Genomic DNA, 19,730 nt, shown 5'->3' on the forward strand with positions numbered 1-19,730 from the left:
ATTGTTGTTGATCTGTGAACCTGGAGATATATAGAAAAAGTTCTTTCTCACCCGCAGTGTGTAGTTGATGGTGTTCTGTTTCTCGTACTGGGAAACCACCAGTGTGAAGGTGTGTGTCCCCGCGCTGGTCAGCCTCATCTTGGTCAGGTAGTGTGGGCTGTTGATACGGATGCCGTCGATGTAAGGAGGGGGATCCGCTGTGGAGGAAGTGTTCAAACAGTGACTAACCAGAGGTTAGAAGAGCTGACAGTTACAGTAAACCTTTTTTAACAGTTTAAATTCCAGAGTCTCTTTTACCTGGGAGTAAACAGTTTATTTGGATTTCTATTTTAGGGCGCAGTGATGTTGCTAGGTATGTGCACTCACTCAATGAAAACATATTCACATCACTGAGGATGAACTATTTCTTTGTGAACAGAGCTGTATCAGAGAAGTCTGGGGTGTGTGATGGACTAATCTTTCTTCCAGGTGTCTGACCTTGTTGTGTGTGACTGTGGGGCAGAAATAAAGAAGTGACAGAGTGCTGCCTTCAAACTCCTGCTGCCACTCCTCTGCAGTATAAATCTCACAGCTCAGTGCCACAGACAGAATGCATCCTCTAAGTCATTCATCAAACCTCACCTGGGTAGTAGACTTTCTTCCCATCTGTCTTGTAAACGACGAGAGTGATAAACTCTCTGTTCTGTGCAAAATCGTCCTGCATTAACAAACAGAAAACAGTTATTAGATACAAGTGCAGCCTCACAGCACCCCATCATAACACTGAGCTCTGACTAAGATACAGGTATATCCTGTCAGTATCTACCAGCTCTGTGTCTCTACCTTGTCAGTGATGTGTCTGGTGAGCAGCACCCACACAGCTGCTCCCCCTGTTGGACACTGGACCTCCAGCTTGTACTGTGGGTTGTTGGCCAGACTGTAGACGTCCTTCACTGGACCCTGCTTCCCATCCCAGCTACTGCAGACGAGAGGACACACACACACTTCAGTCTGAGGCTGCAGTCGAATAGTGTTATTTTTCTTAGGAAGGTTCCTAACTGAGTGAAATGACCTGGAAGTATCCAAGTGGCAGTCACGACAAGAGCTGGTCCAATTCTCTGACTGCTAAGGAAAGGAGCTTCAATGCTTCCTTTCTTTTCTCCTTTAGCAAAGGATACACTGGACCATCCTTCACCAAAGGAGATAATGCCGTCCCACAACTCCTTGTGGCAGCAACGTTTCAAATACTGGCACAATAATCAACCGTTCACGAAAACAAACAACATGCCTATCTTGCATAAATTTAACAATTATTTTCATTTACTCATACTTAGAGAGCGCCCCAGGAATGAGACTTAAAACCTGAATGAGTTAGCATTTTTGCACTCCTGATTTCCTCAATGAAGTCAATGTGTTTTTGGTCAGATGTATGAAATAAGGTCTGTGGTTAACACAAGCTGAAGAGACTTTCATGTTTTGTTCATCAGTAAATACCCCCCAAAAGGCGGTTGCTAACAAGTGGCTAAATGAGACTCGAGAATGTCATCGCATGGGTGACGCTAAATTCCTCGTTGGCCTACAGAAAACTGTCATCCCTGGAGCACTCTATTTTGATTCATGTGATAAATCTGAGCGGACAGGAGGTTGAGTGTGAAAAGAACATTCTTAATGTGACAACCGTTTGGTTTCACTGTCGTGGCTGTTAGCCTACATGCATTTGTTATTTCAGTTCCAACCTTGGTAACGAGTTCATGTTTCTCACCAGGATGTCCATGTTTATACAGTCTGCATGAAACAACAGATTTTTCTTTTTCAATTTAAAGCTTTGCTGTGAATCGTTGGGCCTAATTACAGTTGGTAAAACATTATAAAGTAGTTGACGCTACAATTTCTTCAGATATATCTTGCAGCTTGCCTAGTAGGATGACCATGAAAGTGAGTTAATGTTAGCTTTACACAAACCATGAGCTGTACACTACCAATTCTCGTCTCAGTGTTAACAAAATTAGGCAAACAACCACTCACCTGTGAATACAGGAGGAGTCTTTGAACAGGGCGGGGTTCCAGCTCAGGTAGATGACATCATAGTACTGACAAAGGTCCTCCCATGCAATCCAGAAAACACCTGGAGAGCAAATGGAGGAAAACATAGGTATGATTTGTATTTGATAGAGCCCCCCTGCTTTTCTCTGTGCCAATCTGATGCCCCTTCTCTCACATTTTAAAAAGTACTGCTACACCACAGTAAGTACAGGCCTGAGATATACTTAGGGCAGACTCCCTTGAGTTTGTAATCTTTGTTTGTGATTCAATTGATACTCCAACTTTGGATGTGATAACCAGTATGTTAAAACGAACAACACAAACACATAATGAAATATTTCACAGTAGGAACTAAAAAAAACAGGTGGTAGATGGTAATTTTTCTGCCCATATTGTAGGTGTTGTGTTTTGGAAAATAAAGTGAATACCATTGTCAAACTTCTGTGCTGTTTTGGGGTCAAAGTTGAGGTACTTGAGGAGGTCAGGTGTCCAGTTCTTCTCATCCCGCTCGCTGTAACGTCCCTTCCACCGCAGATGACTCCACGGATTCTTCAGCTGCAGGAAACGCATTCCCTAAAAGAACAACACACCCACAGACATCATGGCTGCTACTACAGATGCAGGAGATGGATGATTTCAATTCAGTGAAATGAATTATGTGCTAACATCCATAATGTTCAGGACTTCAGTTACGCAAAGTGATCAGCATGTTCAAAATGCATCATTAAACCTCATGTTCCCTCTGATGATAAATATAAGAGCGCATTATGACACGCTAATGCTACGTTAATTACACTGACCTTGTGTTCCCTGATGTCAAGAACAGCATAGGCGTGCGTTGGGACTAAGCCCCATCTCTCCCCTTCTTCCTCTGTCATCACCCCCGTTGCCGTGGTAATGAGGACGTCACCCCTGTGAAACCTGGCAACAGAGAGAGAGAAGCAGAAAGAGAGGGAGAAGAAAAACAGAGATGAAGTCAGATGTGAGGAGGGAAAGAAACCCTGAGACATGAGACAGACAGACGCAGTAAGAGAGAAAGAAGGCTGACCTCTGGAAGAGCATACGGAAAGTGTCGTCCTTGCTGAATGACTGATTGTCTGAGTGCATAGCGATGCGCTCGGGGATCCAGCCGGTGAGCGCGTGCAGATCAATGTTCTGTAACACAGACCAGGTATAAACTAGAATTATTGCCCAGTGGTTGTACACCTCCGCAAACCAGTCAAGTTTCTGCTGATGCTTCACACACAGAGGATCTACACAATCAGCACAGTTAAAAGGTTAGTGTCACCAATTCAGTATCTGACCAAATGTCTCCCCTTCTGTTCCTGAGATATGATGCTGAATAATGGCAAGAAAAGTTTATTTGCAGGACATTATGATGTCACAATGCAATTAACCTTCGACCTTTTGGATATAAAATGTCATCACTTTGTCATTTGATCCTTTTAGACACACAATTTTGTCATAATTAGCAAATTAATTCTTCGGTTATGGCCAAAAACATTCTAATTAGTTCATCGTTAAGTCCGAGTGGACGTTTGTGCCAAATTTGAGGAAAATTCCTTCAAGGTGTTTTTACAGAAGTCATGTGTACAAGAACGAGAAGGATGCAAGATCACAGGGACCTTGACCTTTGACCTAAATCTAAGGAGTTCATTGTTGAGTCCAAGTAAACGTTTGTACCAAATTTGAAAAAAAAAACAACAAAAAACCAATAATTCCCTTAAGATATTCTTGAGATAATGCATTCACAAGAATGAGACAGAAAAGGTCACAGTAACCTTTGACGACCAATATCTAATCAGTTTATTGTTGAGTATAAGTGGACGTTTGTGCCAAATTTGAAAAAATTCCCTCAAGGTGTTCTACAGATGTCATCATTGAGTCCAAGTTCATGTTTGTGCCAAATTTGACAAAAAAAATCCCTTCAGTTATTCTTGAGATATGTGTTCACAAAAATAAGACAAACAAGGTCACTGTGACCTTTGACAACCAAATTCTAATCAGTTCTTCGTTGAGTCCAAGTTGACGTTTGTGCCAAATTTGAAAAAAATCTCTCAAGGTGTTCTACAGATGTCACATTCACAAGAATAAGACGAATGCAAGGTCACAGGGACCTTGACCTTTGACCATCTAAATCTAATGAGTTCATCATTGAGTCCAAGTTAATGTTTGTGCCAAATTTGAAAGAAAATCCCTTACGTTATTCTTGAGATAATGTGTTCACAGGAATAAGACAAACAAGGTCACTGTGACCTCTGACAACCAAAATCTTATCAGTTCTTTGTTGAGTCCAAGTTAACGTTTGTGCCAAATTTGAAAAAAATTCCTCAAGGTGTTTTACAGATGTCGCATTCACGAGAATGGGACGGATGGAGGCATATTTCTGCACAAACATCAGACTTCAGACATCAGTTTGTATTCAGTTTGGTGCCTACTGGGGGCAGTGTGGCAAAATGGCCGCCAATATCTTGGAAAAATTCTTTGCATATTTTGTGAAACTTTCAAAAACTTTCAGGACCTGAAAAAGATCATTAACCATGTGTTTTATTACAAACTTCCAGATTTGCCAAGTCTGTTTCTTTCAACATGAGGAGATAAAGGAGTGATTCTCTGAATAAAAGATTGTTAAAAATACTATTTTAATCTTTAAAGCCGTGACACAGATGCTTTTGCTCCTCATTCTCAGTTGCTCCAAACTTTCACTTTGAACATATTCATGAGCAGTTTCACCACAGCAGCTTTGTCCGCCTCCACTCACCGAGTTGGAGCCAGGGAAGTCGTAGCCTCCCATCACCTTCATGTAGGCCTTCTCTATCAGGGAGACCCACAGCTCGTTCCTGTTGCTGGAGTAGGAGCACAGCAGCTCTCCGTTACGATCCACCGGCAGGTAGTCGTCTATGATCACCTTCACAAACAGGACAGGAAGAATATTTTCAAACCAGCACACTACTGGTGCCTTTTGACGTATAAATGTGTGTGCAGAAAGTGCATTTATAATGTGCTGTGTGTTGTGTGTCTTGTGCTGCCCCTTCAGTGATTTGCTTCAACAGATCAGCAGGCTGTGGTCATTTGTCTTTTACCTTCCTGGGAACTCCGTTAATGTGAAGCTTGACCATGTACTTCCCACACGGGTTATACTCTGGTTCTCCTCGTCTGTTCTGAGGGTAGATGACGCTATGACACACACACACACACACACACACACACACACACACACACACACACATGCACACACATAAACTCATTTAAAGTCTGAAGGTTGATTCTTGTCCATGATTTTTTTATGTATATATGCTAAGCCCCTGTTCGCCTTGATTTAAAAGGTTTAGAAGCTGCAATGGATAAATGCAGCACATGTGCAGCGCAGCTTAGATGACACTGGTGGACAATGTTGGCTTTTATTGAATAGTCAATGTAAGGCACTCAAGGTCCCAAATGATGATGCAGGGAATTATGTAAATGTACTTCAATGTAATGCACTCAGTTCTATTCAGGCTGTCTAGAGGTCAACAGGGTTCACACACATTTTCATGAACAACATTTCAAAACTTTTTCACTTTTCAAGAACCCGTTATAAATTTTCCATGACCATTCACAAAATATAACACGAACAGAACTGTATAGTTCACTTAACTCCAAATGTTAATTATATTATTACAGGCGGTCTGCAGACACGGACCAGTAGAACTCTCAGAGTAGAGGAGCGACAACACCTTTGAACTGCCACGCTCTTCTTTTAGAGCAGTTAAAATGAAACCAATTGGTGCGTTGGCGCTCTGAGTTACAACTGATCACCCTTCTTTGTTCTGAGATGGAGTAGAAGTACAGTCAACATATAGAGCTACACACACACAGTACCTGGTAATGAGTTTCTTGTTGTAGCGTCTCTCATAGGCCGCACTGATGGCCAGTGACGCCACAAACGAACAGTCAGACACCACCGTCTGGACAAAAGGAGAGAGGATCACATTAATTATAAAAGTCAAAGTTACCTTTTTAATAAGTGTGTATCAGTAATAAAGCTGCAGTTGTATAAACAGTATTCCTACAGATATTACTGCATACAAAACACACAAAACAAGTTTGACAAACTGTGAGAGGGCTGAAGGTTTATTCTCTGTATCCCTGCCAAAGGTTATTTTGACATGTCTACCATGAAGGTCCTGATCTGTGGGAACGCTGCGCCCTCTGCTGGATGATTTTAAACAAGCTAAAACATCCAGTAAATACAGAACGGGGTCACTTCATGACAACTCGCCCAGAATTCAGAACTTTTTTCCATTTCACATCATGGATTTTATTAAAAAATAAAAAATAAATTAAAAAAATCATGCAAAAACTTCTATCTAACTCATGGGACCCTGCACAGTCCCACAGCTCTACTCAAAATATGTTTTTAATTATGAACGAATTTTGAACTTTGGCCCTAAGAGCCAAATTCATCAGTTTTGTGATCATATTCTGAGCCTCACCAATTACTTATTTTTCACTGGATTAGGCAGAAGTTTGTACTGAACGAAGAATCTTTAATTTTCAAAAACTAACATCCCCACTAATTTTTACTTTCATGCAACCAAATGTTGATTCTGTGCTGTATTAATGTAGTTCCAGCACATCTTTAAGTTATATGGTGTCACAGATTTTGCTAAATTGAGGTTTGAAGCTGAAAAAAAAACACCTACTTTTAAGATTTATTTGACTGTTTACTTCGCCAAGAAGGATTGTTTTAATTTCCATGAAACCTTGATATTTCTCCAATATTTCATAATTTTCTGTAAGCGTGTTTCTTACACTCGTAACATCGTGAACAAAGCCAGGGAAACATTATATATTAAAAATGGAAATTTTAAAGCCTAAAAAAGTTGTTCTCTACAAGTGCAAAGCAAAATATTATAATCAAATAAGAAAAGAGAGTGTGCAAGCAAATGTTTGCCAAACAGTACAATTAAAGAAGGTTCATATTTAATCTGGATCCACTGACTCAAGCTGTCAGTCTGACCTGTTTGATGCTGAAGCTGGACACAGACATGATCATGGTGGGGTTATTGCCGATCTCGTCTGGCCGGACCCAGCGGGAGAAGATGGCTTTCTGTTTGGGAGACAGTGCCAGTTTCCCTGTTTTGTCCCTAGTGAGAAGAACAAGAACAAAACTGTGTTAAAAACTGTTCAGATCCATCACAGCAAGACACCCATTCTCTGTTTGTCCATCACACCAAACTGAATATAAAATCTTCCGAATGTTTTGGTTTGAAGATGCAGATCATTCATATTTTGCACTGACAAGTATTCAGTTTACCAAACCATCACAGTCATGACAAAGCCGACGCAATTTCTCTTCTCCTTCATGCCGAGTGAAGCAAAACGTTAATAAACAGCTATTAGTATCTCCAAAATACCCTTCTACATCCTGTCTCTATACTGTGACCATGTCAGCTGTATCTACAACAACAGATTGAGGCCCCCAGTTCATCATACTGGAGCCACATGAGGCCGAGGAAATAAAGAAAACAACTATGTTAAAAACAGTGCCATTTTATCCTGTGTTCCTCTCGTGAAGTCTACTTATAAACTACCTTTGTCCATTGACTTTCTGACATGAGTAAGTGTGGTAAAGAGCTGTGAATTTAAGGCAAGGAACACTAAGCCTGAAATTCTTCAGATAAAACCCAAATTGAGCGGGTTTTAAATGTACAATATCATAATTTCCATCGCAAAGGGCCTCTTACTCAAAACAGTAACAACAGACAGAGCAATGGCCTCATTTCAGTCAACTTCTACTTGTTAGAATTCCTTCAGTGTTCAGGAGGTCTTTACAGGGAGCTGCATTATCCGCAGAGGTCTCTTCCTCTCCAAAACAAATGGAACAGGTGATTTACACTGCTAGAAACACTGAATAAAGCAGTTTCATGTTACAAATCAGTTGCAGTTGGGCTTCTAACTACAGTGGCCGTTGAAGTGTTCTTGAGACATTAATGAGACAGATGCTAGGTCACATTTAGCTTGACCTCAAGTGCTATATCATAGGCATCTGGACTTGCTTGAACGCACCAGTTGAAGGGCATTCTTCCCAAATTGTTTAGTCCAGTTCCTTACGATACAGCACTTAAAATTACCATACCTGGATGACTAAAAATCTTCACCAACATTGACCTTAACTGAAGACCACCGAAATCCAATCAGTACTAACAGTCCAAGTGAACGTTTGTGCCAAATTAGAAGGAATTCCCTCAAGGTATTCTTGAGATATCACGTTCACAAAAATGAGACAGATGAGGTCACATAGACTTGACCTTTGACATATGACCATTAAACTTTAATCAGTTCATTGTTCATTGAGTCCAAGAGAATGTTTGTGACAAATGTAGAAAAATTCCCTCAAGGTGTTCTTGAAAATGAGGCAGACAGGGTCACAGTGTCCTTAGTCTGAGTGGGCGGAAGTTTGCTGCATAGATCAGCCTCTCATTGGGCGGAACGAGCCACCTGCTGAAGTCCCGCCCTACCACCTCCGGTTGTCATAGTCGACAAACGTCCTTTACTAACTTTTGCAGTGTTTGATCTTGCGGGGATGTAGCCATTTTTCTGCCATGGTTCGCATCCTGTAGGCGATATTTTTGTGGGCGTGTTACACCAAAACCTGTTTCCCCCCGGTGAAGACTACAGTGTCCTTGACCTTTGATCAAAAAGTAATCAGTTCATTGTTGAGTCCAAGTGGACATTTGTGCCAAATTTGAAGAAATTCCCCTCAGGAGTTCTTGTGATGTCGTGCTCACAAGCATGGGACGGTCGTATGGATGCATGTATGGACAGACAACCTGAAAAATAAGGCCTCTGGCCACAGCTATCGCCGGCGCAAAGGCATTTAAAAAAGTGCGAACACAGATTAAGAGGACAATTGTACAAACATTTTCCCTTCAGTGCTGCTTGTGTTTGTCCAGGATAAACAAGTCTGTGAAATTCAAAATGTAAAGCAGATCTTTAACCGGCTTGTGTGAAAGCTTACTGTAAATCCTCACATTTATGACACTGTGCTGCTGACTCTAACAAACTGAAATAAAGTAACAGAAAGTAAACTCACGAGAAAGGAACAGGAAAGGCAAATCGCTCCCTCAGGTCCACACTCATGAAGGGCACGTAGGCTATGCCATTGATTGTAGATGTACTCCTGAAAATAAAGATGGAAAAAGAGATGAGTGCAACAGAGCAGCAAACAGCTGATTTTAGTCAGCACGGTGGCTGATGATGTGAAAAAAGAAACTATTTCAGACTTTGGTGTTAAGAACTTGAATTTTTCTGTGGGAGTGTAGTGGCTGTCACATCGTCACCAGACAAGAACAAAGTGATGAATTTTTCGACATCTTTTTCTTTCTTTTTTTAGATTGAAGAGGATTTTCTTAAATCAAACAGGTCTCTCACCTTCCTCAAACATTTCCAGGACACTCTCTCATTATCGGTGGAAACAGGTTAATCTACGCTTAAGACGACACCAGTGGAGTATTCCACAAGATGGGAAAAGCATGTCCTGAAATCTGAAGCCTGAAGCCTTAGTCCAGTTTCAATTTCAGACATCAGGCCATGTTGTGTCTGAATTGTTTGTACTCAATGTCACATTTAAAACCATTTAACAGTCACACATTTCCAACAATCACATATTCAGGCACTGAAAATGTGTTCCATCTTTTTTTCAAATACACCTTGTCCTTTTCCAGGACTTTCCCCTGACTGGAAAGTAGCATTAAGTAGTTTTCCAGGTCTACCAGGACCTGTACAAATCATTCCAAGTAGCATTACCAAACAACAGATCCCACCAGTCGGCTCACCTGAGCACCTCGATCTCCTCAGACGTGTAGCGCTGACCCTGGGGCTCGCTGGACTGGACTGCTCGTATCGGCTGGGGCTGTGGTCGGTCATGGAGGCTGAAGTCTGGCCCCAGAGGGAAGTACTGGCGGACTGGTCCCCCAGAGCTGGCCCCACTGCTGGGCTTGGCTCCAGGAGGCCCCGTCCTGTCCTGAGTTGGAGTTGATCTGGACTGGGATTCTTTGAGACCCTCCGCCCTGATGGAACATAAAGAAGGAGTCAGTTTGATTCAGTCTGGAAAGTCATGTCAGGTTTTTCTGTCAAAAACAGAAAAAAACAATTGGGAACAAAATAATCATAACAAGGAAAAACTGAACAACAGAACAGAAAGTACAGAGACTCGATGCTTAAAGACACACTGCCTCTGAAACACTTCCATGGAGAGGATGTGATGGACCAGCCTCGTCCGGAGGACTGACACTTACCTGTCTAAAGCTTGACGTGCCAGCTGCTTCAGCTTGGTCTGCAGCGCCTGGTCTGATGTCTGGTTGGACTGTTGCAAACACAGAGGGAGAGAAAATGTGGAAGCGAGCAGGGATAATGTGAGGGAGTGAACGATAGTTGCCAGCGATGACAAAGACAGACATACAGATACAAAAGAGACCCACCGTGTCAATGCACAGCTCCACAGCCTGAGAGTACAGCTCAATGGCTTCATCATAATTTCCCTTCTCGTCTTCCTCAAAGGCCTGCGTGACCAGGAAATGGGCGCGCTCCAGGTCCACCTGCTGCCGGGACTTCAGCGGGTCGCTCTTCTGGACTGGGGTCAAAGGTTAAGGGAAAGAACGATTAGGACACAACACAGACACTTTTTCAAGACATCCAATGTTCAGCTCTCTGACGGTCTCCACCAGCTAAAAGTATACAATGCAGGAATTACTTCGATTACTGTTTGTAAACAGTTTTGCTAGCAAAAGTGAAAGCCGACCCCAGATTCACTCTCTCATTTTAGAACAAGCTTTGTCCGCTTGCGTTTCGCCTTGGTATATTTGTATTTTTCTGAGCTGTATCTGTGATTTTCATAGCCTCCTCTTGGATGCCTGCTAATTTCGGTCAGACATCTGGTCACTACCTTTTTATAAAGTCCTGACCTCACCGGCGTGCTGTGCACAGGGACGTCCCGAACACAGAAAATAAGACGAAAATTAAAAAATCCAGTCAGACAGCAGAGTCTCTGCTGATAAATACAGCACCACATAACTGAGTGGGTCAGTGATGACTGAGAGGGATTACTTCTTTATGTATCTGTACATTTTTTTAGGCTGGCCGTAGTTTCGATTCCAGCGCCCGGCCGTTTGCTACACATCATCCTCACTCTCTCCACTTTCACTCTTGGTCAGACCTGTCTAATAAAGCCATCAGACTTATTCCTGGTTCAGCTACAGAAAGTGCTGTAGCTTACGCATACGTTTGACATTTAAAGTTTAAGAATTTATTGTACATGTTTTTTTCTACATGGATTAAAACACACTACATAACTATGAAAAAGCTTATTAGAGTTTAAAAAACTCAACTACACTCTTCTCTTTAGAGCTGCTGTTACAGAAACATGTGACTTTCATCTCACAGAAAACAGCTGCACACAGTACTAAATGTCATCCAACAAAATGGGACACTCCCATAGTCTCTGTGGTCACACCCATGTGTGCACACAAACACACACACAGACACGGACACACCCATAATATGAGGAGAGTCATGGAAAAAAGCAGTCAGACACCAAATAAAAAAGCATGTCCTCAGGGCCCATTCAGTGACAGTCTGAACGATTCCTTACATATTACTAGTCACAAACTCCTCCCCTGCAGGATTTTAGATCAGATTAGATTCATTTCAGGTGAAAAGCAGGAAGAGATGAACAATAACATGTAACATAATACAAGCTGTCAGCTGCTGGAAACACAGTAAAGGCAAAAAACCCTCCTGCTGGTCATCATGACGTCTTGTTTGTCATTTGTGTTTTTGCAAATCATGCTCTGTGGATGCAATACTGTGTGTTTGTCTTTCAATCTAGTTGTGCAAGTATTCAAATCAATATGCAGTGTCAACATATTCATGATGTTTGTCAAATAAAAACATAAAGGGGCGTGTTTCTGCAAACCAGTGAAAGCAGTGTTTATTTGGAAGGAGGGGAAACAGCATAAAACAAAAAACAATCTAAAGCCCAGTTCAGACCAAAGATTCATGATGAGATGAAACTGTTTGAGAACGTTGCAGAGAGAAGTTGCGGTGTGAACTGCGGCTGCTCACTGTATGTGCTTATGCCCACACACACACATTCACATTGACTGATAAATTGCCGCTGATTATTTATATTACTGTGGCGTATTTATTATGAATACAGTCCATCTGATGCTGTTTTTGTTTCTGTTTTCACTGTTCCATCTCTACTACAAATGCAACTGTAGCCAGTATCTCACTATCACTGTCCTCATTCATATTTTAAGGAGCTACAAATTATATTCAGCCAGGAAATAAACCTGAAAAGCTGCAAATCAGAACAGAGGTACAGAGAGGTGTTGCATAGAGATGATACACCGTCTCATCTAGTTGCACTGGTGTGAACCAGCAGATTTTTAGAACATTGCAGAGCGTTCTTTGGTCTGAACTGGGCTTAAAACAGAAATAACTGATGAGCTTTGGAAAATGATCAGGTGTGAGACGTCAATGTCATACATGATTTGTGTATTTGTGTAAAGCCACTGTCGTGATTTTTTTTTACAATGCAAAGAGTAGACAAAATCCACTGGCATGCTTAACAATTACAGCAAATATCAAACGAATCTATTTGCACATGGAAGACGCAAACATGTGCAACTGTGTAGATGTGACGCAGCATTATTCTGAAAAAATAAAAAATGAAAAAACATGTATGGAAACATTTAAGTCAGCAGGGAAGTACTGTAAAACTAAGAGAATCTGTGCCAGTTTGAGTTCCACTGTGGGTCACGTCTAAGCTCTTAAACGAAACACTGAACCTCCAGTTTCTTAGTCACTGTTCATGCATCACTCTGATTAACAACTTGGAACAGCATCATGAAAACAGTGGGCTCCTGAGTTTTTGGTCAGGGGAGCTTACCAGCATTGTGGAGGGCTTGAACTCGATCCAAGTACTCATTCACTTTGTCCTGGATCCCCTCCAGTTTGGACCCCGCCATGCCAGCGTATATCAGGGCCTGGGCTGCTTCCTACAGCGAGAAATCCAACAAGATGCAGCTTCAAGTTATATATTTTCATATGCACAGAGACGCAGCCATTGGCAATGAAACTCTTAGATCTCAGGCTCCCTCCAACAATGATCTTTAAATATGTATATGAGGAAAATCACATACAAAAAGACTAAGCCGTGAAGAAGTGCAGCTAAAATACAGGGATAAATCATAACATATACACATTAAAATAATACACATTTGTGGTAGATAGTCATTGCACAAATGTGATGGTAGGTAAATTCATTCGTACATTTTGTTTTCATACATTGCCAGACTGTCACAGGGCTGACACATAGAGACAGACAACCATTCACACTCACATTCACACCTACGGACAATTTAGAGTCACCAATTAACCTGCATGTCTTTGGACTGTGGGAGGAAGCTGGAGCACCTGGAGGAAACCCACACTGACACAGGGAGAACATGCAAACTCTGCACAGAAGGGCTCCCCCACCCTGGGTTCAAACCAGGAACCCTCTTGCTGTGAGGCAATAATGCTAATCACTGCATCACTGTGCCGCCCTTAAATCGCACATAAATTTGTCGGTATGTTACATACGGGAAGGGGGAAGGTTAGCCACAAAGATTACTGTAACAATTTCATTCTACAAAACAAAATATCCATTAGTTTTTCAAAACTTTCAATGATTTTCACTAATTCCATGATTTTTCCAGGTCTGGGAACATAACTGTGAAATGCCATGACTTTCCCAGGTTTTCCATGACCGTGTGAACCGTGTGAATAAAAATTCTATTTTCAAAATGAGTGTATTGATTAGCATTTAGAGAACTCTACACATGTATAACTTTTTGTTCACTCCATAAGACATCAAAGCCGTCAGATCTTACCTCTGAACATCCACACTGACGAAGGAGACATATCTCAAATCTAGGGATGCACGATAATATCGGCCAATATTGGCTTTAAAATGAACTAATAGAATCAGCTGTCATCCTTTTTCTTATTTTGTACAATGAATGAATATTACATACGCTGAAAAGTATTCTGTTTCACGTCTCCATCTGCTGGTGGGCCGTCACGATAAGAGTATGCATTTATAATATGATGTGATATGATAGAAGAGACAGAAGAGACTTGATGATCACTAAAATTAGGTGGGGAAAAAGTGGATATATTGATATCAGTATCTGTTGTTGGTCAAATGAGTTATTACATATCAACATATACGATATCAGCAAACATCCAAGACTGTGCATCTTTAACTCAAATCTCTTCAACTATTGACTGACTCACACATGTTGTCACATTTTACTATTGCAATATTAAATTTCAATATACTGTCCCATCCTTAGCTGTAATTAATGAGTAAATACTGACAGAGGACGATAGGTCTTTAACAGTCACTGTGTTTGAAAGTTGCTCGGTTTGGTTTCAAAGTCTCACAAGATTTCTCCAGAGGATATTGTAACAGCTGATTTCTGTAAAAATCTGAATCAATCAAAAATAGAAGATCCATGTTTAAAATGGTTTTCTGTTTGCTGCCAGGATTTTTTATATGTGTGTGTGTATTATTTTTGTTACATGACGTCAACTGTGTCGGGTGGCTGTCAGCTCTGTCACACAGAAGTCATCTCTCTGATTAAAAAATCATTCACATTTTCTTTTATATTTTATTTTGACAAACTTCAAGGCTTTATCTCCAAAATAAATGCTATTTAAGAAAAAATGAAATCAATGGGAGGTTGGCCCATTACAAGGTTCAACAGTCAGGACTTTGATGTTTAAGATACATTTTCCCTGCTTGATTAAAGAGTAAAGAAATATAGATAAATAAGGTTTTGTCCCACTTCTGAGGAGTGAGTTATATAGCTAGTGGCTGGCAGTGAGTAACAGTCTCAAAACTTTATTTTAAATGAAATGTTACTGTCATTTTCTAACCAGAACATTTGGTACAATCCACAGAGGTGAGCTGAGGTTTATTCTCCAAGTGAAAGTGAATGTTTACCTCTGGGTAACATGAGCTAGGTGCTAACGTTGACAGGTAGCAGCTGTTTATACCTGTCAGGTGAAAATGTAACGCCACCTACCTTATAATAAAACACAGCCTCGTTGTATTTGCCGCTCTGGTCATAGGTGACAGCTGTTTTGGCAAATTTGACAGCATCGAGCTCCAGCGCCGTGCAGTCCATCCTGAACACAACTTGTTGACAGAGTGACAGCCAGCTAACAGGCTAGCTAACCACCAGCTAACACAACTCGCCAAAATAACTAAATATCTGTCTTTAACTCGAAGTACGGTTCGTTTCATCAACTTGGACAGGACATAGTAAAGACGATACTGACGTGCGGCCTTAATCCAGTGGATAAAACTGGCTAGTTAAAGTTTATCACCTCCTTTCTGACAGATGACTGCTACATTAGCGGATACCAAAACAACCATGGTGTTTCCGGGGACACGATTCGCGCAGTCGCAGTAGAGACCAGAGGGCCTACAGTTGTGTGTTGCGTTCACGTGCAGTAAGAAACAACAAGCTTCTTCTTTCGGTTTAGGTTTTATGGCGGGTGGCAAGATACATTACCGCCACCCAGTATGTTGGAGTGTGGATCAGAGTTATTTATCCTCCCCAAAAGATAAATAAAAGATTAAATAAATGCATAAATAAATAAAGTCTCTTAATCGATCCAGTTTCTTTCAAATATTGGAGCAGTCTTCCTAGACTGATGTCAAATACATTGTCAAACTGAATTCCTCCACTCCCAGCATAATTTCCCTCTTTAATTTTTCCACTTCTCCAGAATACTTTTGGCAATGCAAAACTACATTAATATGAAGTGCCATGTTTTATTAAGACTTGTCTGCCCAACTCTTAACCTTGTTAACATGTTCTCCTCTTCAGTACATCTTGTTGCTGTTCTCACTGTGTCTACTTCCTGTTGTACTGCATACAAAGGTCGTCATAATCATCATCATCATCATTCCTTTTCCTTCTGCTTTACTAAGTGACATGTCCGTAGTCTCTTCTTCTTTAACAGGATCGAGCAGGGCTGGTAAACTGACAGTGAAACCTGTTCTCCCCGTGTTAGTAGCCTTGAATACATTGGTATAAATCTGAACATGTGTTTGATATAATGTTTGTAACCTGTCTTCCACCAGACTGCAATGTTTTTCTAAAATCTATGTGTATCTGCTTTTCCCCAACATACAGAGATCATCTGTCACTGATGAAAACAACCATGGTGGTGTTACCAGTAATGGCACTGTAGAACTGTAGGGATGTATTTTTTTCATGTAATTCGTGTAAGAAACAATAATGCCTTATTTTCCGTTACTTGTCCGTTCATAGTTTTTTAATTTTTTTATTTAACACAAGAAAAGTGTACAGAAGAAGTCAGGGAATATATGTACAAAGACAAGAGATAGAATTTAGCAGCAGTGAAAAAAAGAACAATAGAGGTAAGGGACTGTTTTTTACTAATCAGAGGAGGGCGTGGCTGGGGTGTGACTTTAATTTCTTATTTTTATTTTATTCATTTTATTTTATTTTTATTTCATTTCATTTCATTTATTTTTTTTAATTTTATTTTACACACAGTTCTAGATATTTTTTCCTGCAAATGCACGATCCTCCCTCCACCATTTTGAAACTCCTATTTGATGTTTGAAAGTTAAAAACAGTGCCTTCATTTATAGCCTAACATTAGCTTTGTACTTCTGGCGATTGCATTTAAGCTTCAAAAATCATAAAACTTGTGTTCATTTGTGATCATTTGTACATCAAAATGTGTAAGTATCATAAATGTTTGTTTGCGCCAGAGCTTATTTTCTGCAATAATCCAAAATCCAATGGAAAAATCCTATTGGCTTTTTAAGAGGAAACCAGAGCAATGTTAACTTCCCTGTCAGCCAACAGAAAAAAAAACATCATCCCTTCACCACTCTAGACTGGACCAATTTCAAAAACTGTTGTCTCCATTAGTCCGTTAGATATTAAAACATGGAAGATCCAAGTCCAGGTTGTGTTCTCCTTACCTTAGAATGAGCAATTTATATCTACATAGGGAGCGGGTGCTTGAACGGACAAACCAAACCCTGGCTCCAAATAAGGCCATTTGCGTTTTCACATTGGCCACCGAGGTAAGAAGCCCAACTGCAATGTGCAACACCACAGAAACACTGATTCTGGAGAGGAAGAGACCTCTGCAGAAAATTCAGCTCATGGTAAAAACCTCCTGAACATCTGGATCAGACAAAGGTCAGCACACGTTAACTTATGAGAGAAAAGGGTGAACGCACAATAGCATTGCGTGGGCAAGCCCAGAGATGCCGAATAGTGTCAGAGGTGCATTGATTTGTAATGTGAAATTGTTTTCTTCAGTGTTTCTAATGATTTAAATCACACGGACAGATTTGTTCTGGAGAGGAAGAGCCCTCTGCAGAAAATTCAGCTCCCGATAAAAACTTCATGAACAATAAACACTGAGGGAATTATGGCTGGCAGAAGTTTGTAGCTATCTGCAACCTGCAAAACACTGCTAGATGCCACCAAATCCCTCAAAATCTTACACACTTAACTAAACAGAGCTCTGGAACATTGTGTTGCAAACAAGTCAGGCAGCGCCCCCTCTTGGGCAATCAGAAGCAGTCTAAAAAAGATACACACAAAGCTTTGAAACGCTGATATTACCATACAGAGTATCTGGTAACTTTCTAAAGTATGACTGCAGTGTTTAAACAGATAAAGCCTTCTTTTTGCAGAACCATTGTCTTCTGCTGTCACAGCTCACTGACAGCAGGTTGGCCCAGATAGAAACAGCACATTGACCTTCAGTGGCAGCTGCTATCCAGGAGCTGAGGAAAGAACATGATGTTTAGATCAGGGCTGAAAGATTTTATGATTCAAAGTGTTAACAAATGTGTATTTTACCTTTCAGTGAGATCACTTCCATTGATCCACCTCCATATGCCATCTTCAACTCTCAGACCAACCCAGTATCCATCGACTACTGAAAAGCTGTAATGACTGATTAAGTCCTGACAACAGAGACACAGATATCAGATATTTAACATTATACTTAAATAAACACACTTCGATCACAGAGTCACAGCGTGCTTTGACCGAACAAAACTACATTTTTATGTCATGGCTGTGTCATAAAAATCCCCACAGTTTACTCAATACCTTTTCTGCTTTATCATCCATAACAACTAAATCGGAATTCTTTCCTCTGCAGTTTTCGCGAGCTTCTTCCCAGGTTTTCCACGCACCGGCATTAATCTCATAGCAGTTTGGCTGTGTGTGTTCCCAGCTTTTCTCACAAGCTTTACACTGTCTCTCTGAAACAGACACCAACCAATAAACAACATTACTGCATTGTGATATTCTTTATCATTATTATCATTACTGGTTTAGACCTAATCAATGGGTTCTGAACATACTGTTATTTTCTCTGGGGCAGTAGGCATCAATGGTCCACTGCGCTGGGCTGACGTATGTCATTTCTTGTATTTGTGCTGTTAAGTTGTTCCTCAGTAACTTCAGTTGCTGGATCTCTGTAGTCAGCTTGGCATTGTTGTCAGAAATGACAGTGGTAACTGCAGTGAGAGATAGAGGTTTTTGGCTTTCAGATTTTGGCAAGTTTATTCATAAAATCCAACAAAATGCACTCAACTCGTGATTAAACTTTGAAGACTGGGTGCTGGATCCTTGATTAAAGTCACAAAAAAGTAAAAACAAGGAAAGCACTCCAATATGACTTTTTATTTTGCCACAGGCGTAAGACTGGCTTTGAGTTTATAGGTAATTAAACATCGGAGTGTACAAAAATGACATGGGGTGTTCCCCAAGGCTCCATTCTGGGACCTCTTCGGTTTAACATTTACATGTTCCAGTGACTCAGATGATGGAAAATAACAAAGTAGTACCTTCCTTCTGTTACCACTTTGGCTGCACTGAGTGAAACCATGCTGCTTTTATTAAATCAAATATTTATTCATTAAACACTGACTTTCACATAGAAGGTACTCACAGTAGATACGAAGGCCCATGATGACCAACAGTATGAGCCAACACACTGCTATCTGTGGAAAAGACTGAGTGAAGAAGAGACACCTCTGGTCTGAGAGAAAACAACTTTTCAGTTAAATTAAAGATTTTGATTTAACACAGTCAAAGGTGCTTTGAATACATTTTGAATATAAAACAAAACCAGTTGAGCTTTTAAATGTTTTACATTTTCAACCTTCATCCCTATCACGTTTATATATCATCACTGATTAATAAATCTCATGCTTAGTATTATGAAATCTATAAAATGTATTTTGTTCATGATGCACCTGGAGGAGCTGCCACATTAACATAGTCAGCTTCTTCTTTAACTTCCTCTGAAAGAAAAATAGAATAAACACAAATGGTTATATATCTAAATTAAATTAAGATGGATTTTGTAATCAATTTTAACAGTCTGTGTTTGGTGTAAAGAAAAGATAGAGTAGCCTACAGTGTCATTCATTCAGCCACTTTCTGTAACCGCTTATCCTGTTGGGAGTTCATTCACACCTACGGACAATTTAGAGTCACCAATTAACCTGCATGTATTTTGACTGTGGGAGGAAGCTGGAGCACCTGGAGGAAACCCACGCTGACACAGGGAGAACATGCAAACACTGCACAGAA

The 19,730-nt window shown here is 40.6% G+C and overlaps 2 protein-coding genes across 7 annotated transcripts in view; both read right to left on the bottom strand.

Moving 5' to 3' along the window:
- The window catches only part of capn7 (calpain 7), a 28,506-nt gene extending 13,006 nt beyond the window's left edge, over window positions 1-15,500 (bottom strand). For both annotated transcript variants that reach the window (XM_050046165.1, XM_050046166.1), the window contains exons 1-17: window positions 15,144-15,500; window positions 12,959-13,067; window positions 10,488-10,639; window positions 10,305-10,372; window positions 9,843-10,076; window positions 9,101-9,187; window positions 7,025-7,151; window positions 5,884-5,969; window positions 5,106-5,199; window positions 4,784-4,930; window positions 3,071-3,177; window positions 2,823-2,943; window positions 2,451-2,595; window positions 2,005-2,104; window positions 823-958; window positions 622-697; window positions 52-197 (exon numbers count right to left, since the gene is read on the bottom strand). In XM_050046165.1, coding sequence (XP_049902122.1) covers window positions 52-197; window positions 622-697; window positions 823-958; window positions 2,005-2,104; window positions 2,451-2,595; window positions 2,823-2,943; window positions 3,071-3,177; window positions 4,784-4,930; window positions 5,106-5,199; window positions 5,884-5,969; window positions 7,025-7,151; window positions 9,101-9,187; window positions 9,843-10,076; window positions 10,305-10,372; window positions 10,488-10,639; window positions 12,959-13,067; window positions 15,144-15,245 — 2,037 coding nt within the window. In that variant the 5' untranslated portion in view covers window positions 15,246-15,500. The remainder of the gene's footprint in view (window positions 1-51; window positions 198-621; window positions 698-822; window positions 959-2,004; window positions 2,105-2,450; window positions 2,596-2,822; window positions 2,944-3,070; window positions 3,178-4,783; window positions 4,931-5,105; window positions 5,200-5,883; window positions 5,970-7,024; window positions 7,152-9,100; window positions 9,188-9,842; window positions 10,077-10,304; window positions 10,373-10,487; window positions 10,640-12,958; window positions 13,068-15,143) is intronic.
- The window catches only part of mef2d (myocyte enhancer factor 2d), a 218,889-nt gene that overhangs the window by 13,006 nt on the left and 186,153 nt on the right, over window positions 1-19,730 (bottom strand). The gene's annotated exons all lie outside the window — the stretch shown is intronic.

Source organism: Epinephelus moara, chromosome 6 (assembly GCF_006386435.1).
Source record: "Epinephelus moara isolate mb chromosome 6, YSFRI_EMoa_1.0, whole genome shotgun sequence".
Classification (NCBI taxonomy): Eukaryota; Metazoa; Chordata; class Actinopteri; order Perciformes; family Serranidae; genus Epinephelus; species Epinephelus moara.